This window comes from Otolemur garnettii, unplaced genomic scaffold (genome assembly GCF_000181295.1).
Source record: "Otolemur garnettii isolate 467f Iridium unplaced genomic scaffold, OtoGar3 scaffold00062, whole genome shotgun sequence".
NCBI lineage: Eukaryota > Metazoa > Chordata > Mammalia > Primates > Galagidae > Otolemur > Otolemur garnettii.
Window position 1 is genome coordinate 8,764,748 of NW_003852457.1, and position 8,112 is coordinate 8,772,859.

General features: G+C 42.7%; 1 protein-coding gene and 1 pseudogene across 1 annotated transcript in view; one reads left to right on the top strand and one right to left on the bottom strand.

Annotated features, from left to right (window-relative positions):
• The window catches only part of EP400 (E1A binding protein p400), a 132,272-nt gene that overhangs the window by 87,392 nt on the left and 36,768 nt on the right, over positions 1-8,112 (top strand). Inside the window, exons 33-35 of the mRNA XM_023514943.1 lie at positions 6,919-7,077; positions 7,250-7,333; positions 7,700-7,834. Coding sequence (XP_023370711.1) covers positions 6,919-7,077; positions 7,250-7,333; positions 7,700-7,834 — 378 coding nt within the window. The remainder of the gene's footprint in view (positions 1-6,918; positions 7,078-7,249; positions 7,334-7,699; positions 7,835-8,112) is intronic.
• On the bottom strand, positions 2,438-3,253 carry LOC105887277 (annotated as a pseudogene).

An 8,112-nucleotide genomic window follows, 5' to 3' on the forward strand; every position in this document is an offset into this window, starting at 1 on the left:
TTTTTTTTTTTAAATAAATTTGGTTTTATTTATTTAATTATTTTTTGCAGTTTTTGGCTGGGACTTGGTTTGAACCCACCACCTCCGGCATATGGGGCTGGTGCCCTACTCCTTTGAACCACTGACACTGCCCCTTAGCCCCTTTTGAAACAAAATATTTATTGCATGCCACAAGGTGTGTCAGGCACTTTGCTAGGCAGTGGGGAGGATGGGTTGAGAATAGACAACATCACCTGTCATGAAGCTTGTATTCTAACAAGGAGAGAGATAGAAACCAATTGGGTCAACTGTGTGATTTAATCCTAGGAGTAGTTGTGCGGTGCTGAATTGAGCAGGAGAGTATGTGAATGTCCGAGGTAGAACTCTGTGGTCTGTCCCCATAGCCAGGAGTTAGTATGGTTGCGGGCGGTGGTAAGGTGAAGCTCTTGGGGGTGTTGGAGTCTGACCAACTCAGGACCAGTCAAGAGGCCACAGTGGTGATGCCACAGGCAAGGGCAGGAGCAGCAGATAGCTGGGAGGCAGTGTTCAAGGCTTGCTGGAGTGGGAGGGAAAGGAGGGCTGCTCCTTGCTGGCTTGGCCTCATGGTAGAGGGCTAGGTGGGCATTGGTTTTTCACCAATGTAGACCGATCTGTGATAAGTGCCTTGTGTTCTCTGCCACGTGAGACTGCAGCTGTAGGATTTGATTTATCCATCTTGTTCATGGACACAATAGAATCATCATTTGGAGTCATTTTTCTATGAATATCTTTACACATGCCTTTTGGTGAACATGCAGGTGCATGTCTGTTGAATGCATGCATTGGGGTGGAGTCCTGCATGTGTTTGACTTTAATGGATGCTGCCCGCCAGTTTCCCAAAGTGGGTGGACTAGGCACTCTCTGTTAGCAATGCCTGCGCGTTGGCGTTGCTGTGTGTCATCCCTAAGACTTGGAATTGTTGGTCCTTTTCACTTTGGCTGTCTGGGGGGTATATAATAATCTCTCTCTCTGTGGTTTTAATTTTATTGATGGCTAATTAATTTGAGTGCCTCTTTATATTTTGCTAGCAGTTTGGATACTTTTTTTTTTTTTTAAGGCAGAGTCTCACTTTGTTACCCTTAGAGTGCTATGAAGTCACAGCTCACAGCAACCTCAAACTCTTGGGCTGAAGTGATTCTCTTGCCTCAGCCTCCCGAGTAGCTAGGACTACCGGCGCCCGGCTATTTTTAGAGACGAGGTCTTGCTCTGGCTCAGGCTGGTCTCAAACCTGTCTATGAGCTCAGGCAGTCTACCCACTTTGGCCTGCCAGAGTGCTAGGATTACAGGTGTGAGCCACCCTGCCCAGCCCAGTTTGGATACTTTTTAAAGAAGTTAAAATCTGTAACCCAAATCATTTTGCAAGTTTTTAAAAACTGGATTATCTCTTTTTCTTTTCTTTTTTTTTTTTTTTTGAGACAGAGCCTCAAGCTGTCGCCCTGGGTAGAGTACTATGGCATCACAGCTCACAGCAACCTCCAACTCCTGGGCTCAAGCGAGTCTCCTGCCTCTGCCTCCCAAGTAGCTGGGACTCCAGGCACCCACCACAACGCCTGGCTAGTTTTTGGTTGCAGCGATCATTGTTGTTTGGCAGGCCCGGGCTAGATTTGAACCTGCCAACTCAGGTATATGTGGCTGGCGCCTTAGCTGCTTGAGCCACAGGCGCTGAGCCTTATCTTTTTTTCTTAATGGCTTGTCAGAATTCTTTATATATTCTGGAAACAAGAAGGTCTTTGTTGAGTATGTGTAAAATATCTTTCCTGTTCTGTGGTTTGCCTTTTTTTTTCCCCATTGGAATCATTTTTAATGTTTAAATACAAAAAGTGAGCACTGTTTGTTTTTTTTTTAACATACTCACGTCTAATAGCCAAAATGTGCAGAGGAAGTGAGCTCCTGCTCTGTCCTCCACAGTCCCCATCTTGTGGCTGAAGCTGCAGCCTGCTTTTCTCCTTTCCAACATATACAGGGATTCATAGTGGCGGCTTTACACGACAGTTGTAATGCATTTTGCGTATTTGATATTATGTTCATGTCCCTCCCAGACATCACATTCTTTAAAAAAAAAAAAAAGTCATTAATGGTGAGGGATACATTCCTCCCACTGGCATCAGTTCCTACCCCACAGTGGGATAGTGAGATCTTCCAGTTAGAAGCAATTTAGTCAAAGGGGTGGGGTGGCCAGAGCTGGAATAACCATCTGCACGGCTGCACTCTTGTATCAGAGTGAGGACAGAAAATATAAGTCAGGATATCGTGGAGGGTACGGTTGCAAGTTGACAGTCTATCCATAAGACAATGTGGGGGAGAATTTCCGTACCCCCAGGTTTAGATAGATCAGTGTGCCAAAGTTTAAAAAAAATCCAAATAATCAGTTCAAATACTACTGAATTTTGAACTTGTCCCACCAATGTAGTAGTACAATCTAGATCTTCCCAAGAAGTGAAGGTAGAGCCCCTGGCATTCCTCTGGACAGCCCTGTGTCAGGCCCTAGAAGTATCTGCCGCTGTTGCAATTGTTGCTGTTGCTCCATTTGCGACTTCACAGTCTCAGAACAACAGGAAGAACCAGGATTATAAAGGAAAGTGGTCCCAATCCATAAGGCTGCCCTGGAAAACCTGTACATTTTTTAAGCCACAACAAGGGAGAGATCAAAAGTGGCTCTGGCCGCAGAATGGACCCTCTCCAGGAAGATCTTGGTCAACTCCATAGTCTCTCCAACTGGGTCTCATCTAGCTTGTTGTTGTCGTCCTCTTCCACCTCTTTAGTCTTCTCTATGTCACCTTTTGGGAGCAATTCATCCCGGAACGAGGGCTTCCCAGCTCTGAGGGAACAGCCATTGTTGTAGCCTGTGGTTTGCCTTTTGTAATGCTGCCTGCCAGTAAGTAGAGATTCCTACTGCTGACACTATCCAGAGATCACATCTCCTATCTTCGCGGCTGAAGCTTTTGTGTTTTGCTGAAGATATCCTTTGCCTGCTCTAAAGTGGTTACCATGCCTCCTCCTTTATTTTCTTCTAGTTATTTAATCATTTCATTTTTCACATTTAGATGGACAGTCTATTTGAAAGTAATTTTTCTGCATAGTGTGAGTTTGGGTTTTATCTTAAACTTCTCAGAATTTGCCAGATTGCCCTGGAAATGGGTTGTACCAGTTTTTTCTTTTATTTTTCTTATTTATTTATTTATTTATTGTTGGGGATTCATTGAGGGTACAAGAAACCAAGTTACACTGATTGCATTTGTTAGGTAAAGTCCCTCTTATAATTGTGTCTTGCCCCCAAAAAGTGTGGCACACACCAAGACCCTACTCCCCTCCCTCCTTCCCTCTCTCTGCTCCTCCTTTCCCCTATTCTCCCTCCTTCTTTCTCTCTCTGTTCTCCCCTTCCCTCACCATGTCTCTAATTGTCATTAATTGTCCTCATATCAAAATTGAGTACATAGGATTCATGCTTCTCTGTTCTTGAGATGCTTTATTAAGAATAATGTGTTCCACTTCTATCTAGGTTAATACAAAGGCTGTAAAGTTTCCTTTTTAAATGGCTGAATAGTATTTCACATTCAGTATATGTACAAATACCGCAGCTTATTAATCCATTCTTGGGTTGGTGGGCATTTAGGCTTTTCCACATTTTGGCGATTTTAAATTGAGCTGCAATAAATAGTCTAGTGCAAGTGTCCTTATGATAAAAGGATTTTTTTCTTTCTGGGTAGATGCCCAGTAATGGGATTGCAAGATCAAATGGAAGGTCTAGCTTGAGTTCTTTGAGGGCTCTCCATACTTCTTTTCAAAAAGGTTGCATTAGTTTGCAGTCCCACCAGCAGTGTAAAAGTGTTCCTTTCTCTCCACATCCACACCAGCATCTGCAGTTTTGAGATTTTGTGATGTGGGCCATTCTTGCTGGTGTTAGATAGTATCTCAGGGTGGTTTTGATTTGCATTTCTCTAATAATTAGGAATGATGAGTAATTTTTCATATGTTTGTTAGCTATTCATTTGTTTTCTTTAGAGAAGGTTCTATTCATGTCTCTTGCCCATTGACATATGGGATTGTTGGCTTTTTGTGTGTGTATTAATTTGAGTTCTATGTAGATCCTAGGTATCAAGCTTTTGTCTGATTCAAAATATGCAGATATCCTTTCCCATTGGGTAGGTTGTCTGTTTGCTTTGGTTATTGTCTCCTTAGCTGTACAGAAGCATTTCAGTTTAATTAAGGCCCCTTTGTTTATTTTTGTTGTTATTGCAATTGCCCCAGGCCAATATCTTCCAGCATTTCTCTTACGCTTTCTTTGAGGATTTTTATTGTTTCATGCCTTAAATTTAATCCTATATCCATTTCAAATCAATTTTTGTGAGTAGAAAGGTGTGGGTCCGGTTTCAGTCTTTTACATGTGGATATCCAGTTCTTCCAGCACCATTTATTGAGTAGGGAGTCTTTCCCCCAGTGTAGGTTCTTGTTTGATTTGTCAAAGGTTAGGTGGTTGTAAGATGTTAGTTCCATTTCCTGATTTTCTATTTAACCCATAGCTCTTCTATGGGTCTTTCCTTCCAACTCTATTTTTGTGCCAGTATCATGCTGTCTTGACCACTATGGCTTTGTAGTACAGCCTAAAATCTGGTATGCTGATGCCCCCGGCTTTGTTTTTATTACAAACAAACTGCCCCGGCAGTTTTGTAGCTGCCTTAGCTATATGGGGGTTTTTCTAGGTCCATACAAAATGTAGAATCGTTTCTTACAAGTACGATGTTGATATTTTAATAGAGATGGCATTGAATCAGTGGATTGTTTTGGGAAATATAGATATTTTAACAATGTTGATACTTCCCAGCCATGAGCATTGTATGTTCTTCCATTTGTTAATATTCTCTGTGATTTCCTTTCTTAAGATTTCATAATTTTTTTAATAGAGGTCCTTCACCTCTTTTGTTAGGTATATTCTTAGGTATTTCATTTTCTTTGAAGCTGTGGTGAAGGGAGTTGTGTCCTTAATTAGCCTCTCACCTTGGCTCTTATTGACATATACAAAGGCTACTGACTTGTGGACACTGATTTTATGACCTGAGACATTACTATATTTTTTTATGATTTCTAAGAGTCTTGTGGTTGAGTCTTTGGGGTTCTCTAAGTATAAGATCATATTGTCAGCAAAGAGGGAGAGTTTGACCTCCTCTGCTCCCATTTGGATGCCCTTTATTTCCTTATCTTGCCTAATTGTATTGGCTAGAAATTCCAGCACTATGTTGAATAGTAATGGTGATAGAGAACAACCTTGCCTGGTTCCAGTTCTAAGAGGAAAAGCTTTCAGTTTTATTCCATTCAGTAAAATATTAGCTGTGGGTTTGCCATTAGATAGCTTCGATCAGTTTAAGAAATGTGCCACCTATGCCTGTACTCTTCAGTGTTCTAATTAGAAAAGGATGCTGGATTTTATTGAATGCTTTTTCTGCATCTATTGAGAGGATCATATGGTATTTGCTTTTGCTTCTGTTGATACAGTGAATAATGTTTATGGACTTAAGTATGTTAAACCAGCCTTATATCCCTGGGATGAAACCTACTTGATTGGGTGGCGCTGGTGGCTCAGTGAGTAGGGCTCTGGCTCCATATACTGGGGGTGACAGGTTCGAACCCGGCCCCGGCCATACTGCTCCAAAAAAATAGCTGGGTGTTGTGGCGGGTGCCTGTAGTCTCAGCTACTCAAGAGACTAAGGCAAGAGAATCGCCTAAGCCCAAGAGTTGGAGGTTGCTGTGAGCTGTGACGTCACAGCACCCTACTGAGAGACTCAGTAAAGTGAGACTGTCTCTTAAAAAAGAAAAAGAAAACCTACTTGATCATGATATATGACTCTTTTGATGATAAGCTGTAATCTATTGGCTAGGATTTTGTTGAGAATTTTTGCATCTATATTCATTAGTGAAATTGGTCTGAAATTCTCCTTTCTAGTTGGGTCTTTTCCTGGTTTTGGTATCAGGGTGATGTTTGCTTCCTAGAACGTGTTGGGGAAGATTCTTTCCTTCTCAGTTTTTGAGAATAATTTCTGCAGTATGGGAAGGTTGTACCAGTTTTTAATTTATATCATCTAACTAAAAACTGTATCCCCATCTCAGATAAGTCTTATTTCCTTATTTTAATTTGTATTTTGCATATTTTAGACTGTGGTACAGCTGACTGCTGCTGTGTTTACAGTCTCTGTATTGCATTTCTCTGTGGACTTGCTTCTGGCTTCAAAGGGCTGGTCTTAGCCTGCATGGGCTGTGGACAGCACCCTCCTGTCCTCTGTGGCTCAGAGCCATGGCTGATTGTATGGGAGTGAGACAAAACCACAGGCCCTTCCTTATTCCTGGGGTATGAGGCTTAGGGAGGTCTTGTTGGTCTCTCCCTTTGTTTTGGATGAACTTTATTGTATTAGTGCCCAGCTCTTCTATGGGTCTTTCCTTCCAACTTGATAGTAACTTCCAGAAGGCCCAACGTTGCTTGTGTCATCTGACCACTTTACACACTCAGGAAGAGTTGGTTGTTTACAGGGTTGGTATCTCTGTAGTTCATATAGGGCGGCCCTTTCTCAGAACTCCTTCATTTAAAAAGTATATCAGGCTCGGCGCCTATAGCTCAACCGGCTAAGGCGCCAGCCATGTACACCTAAGGTGGTGGGTTCGAATCCCCAGCCCGGACCCGCCAAACAACAATGATGGCTGTAACCAAAAAATAGCCGGGCGTTGTGGTGGGCGCCTGTGGTCCCAGCTACTTGGGAGGCGGAGGCAGGAGACTCGCTTGAACCCAGGAGTTGGAGGTTGCTGTGAGCTATAATGCCACGGCACTCTGCCCAGGGGGACAGCTTGAGGCTCTGTCTCAAAAAAAAAAAAAAAAGTATATCAGAGTGTAATCTAAACATAGAATTTCTTTAGGCCCTCAAGAGTATTGAGTATCTGGAGGAAGATGCCCAAAAGTCTGTAGAGGAAGCAGTGCCTGGGTCCAACACTGACATCCTGTCATCAGACGTGGAGGGTGCCAGGTGTGGGGAGGAGCCATCACAGCTGGAGGAGCTTGCAGACTTCATGGAGCAGGTCTGGGGACTGTTGCCTGTGAACTTGACCTTACTGTAAAATGTTTCTTGTTTACTTAAGCCAAGAATAATCACATTTTGATTCAAATGTTGGTGAGTGGGGTATAAGGAACATAGGTTGTTGTTTTATTAACTTGCTATTAATATTATTCAAAAATGTATTTTTAAAACAGCTTACACCAATTGAAAAATATGCTTTAAATTACCTGGAATTATTTCATACTTCCCTTGAGCAAGAAAAAGAAAGAACTAGTGAGGTAAGAGAATCAACTTTGATTAGTTTAATGTGAAAAATTTCAAAATCTTTAGTGTTAAATTTTATTTAAAGTAACTATGATTTCATAAAGTTAAAGGAATGACCCCCCAGACCCACCAGTATAGAAACTGAGTTAATATTAAAGGAGTCTTGGAAAACCCTGTGTAGGCAACTGTGAAGCTTATTTTTTACTATGATGTCTTTACTTGATTCGAAGCAGATTATGTTTGATAAATGATGGGTGGGGCCATGAGGTGGGAGGGTCATGTCCCTACACACAGAGGCACCGGCAGTAAGCATCCCGAGGGGAAGGATGGGCAGGGTCTGTTGCTCTAATTTCCACAGACTCTGCTGCTCTTTCTACTAGGGTACAGTGACAGCTGCAATGAGGGAATGGGAGTCCCGGAACCTGGACAATCTGCGGGAGAGGGAGGCCCGGCTGCGGCTGGGGCCAGAGGAGGCAGAGCTACTCACCTACACACGGGAAGACGCCTACAGCATGGTATATGCCATTCCATGACGCCCAGACACATTTAGACTCTGAGCATGTTCATGAAAAAAATGCCTGAGGAGTTGTTACTCTTCATATCCAAACAACCCAGTTCGCTTTCTAAAAGTACAATTTTTTTTTTTTTTTTTGGAGACAGTGTCTCATTATGTTGCCCTTGGTAGGGTGCTGTGGACTCACAGCTCACAGCAACCTCAAACTCTTGGGCTTAAGCGATTCTCTTGCCTCAGCCTCCCAAGTAGCTGGGACTACAGGTGCCTGCCACAATGCCC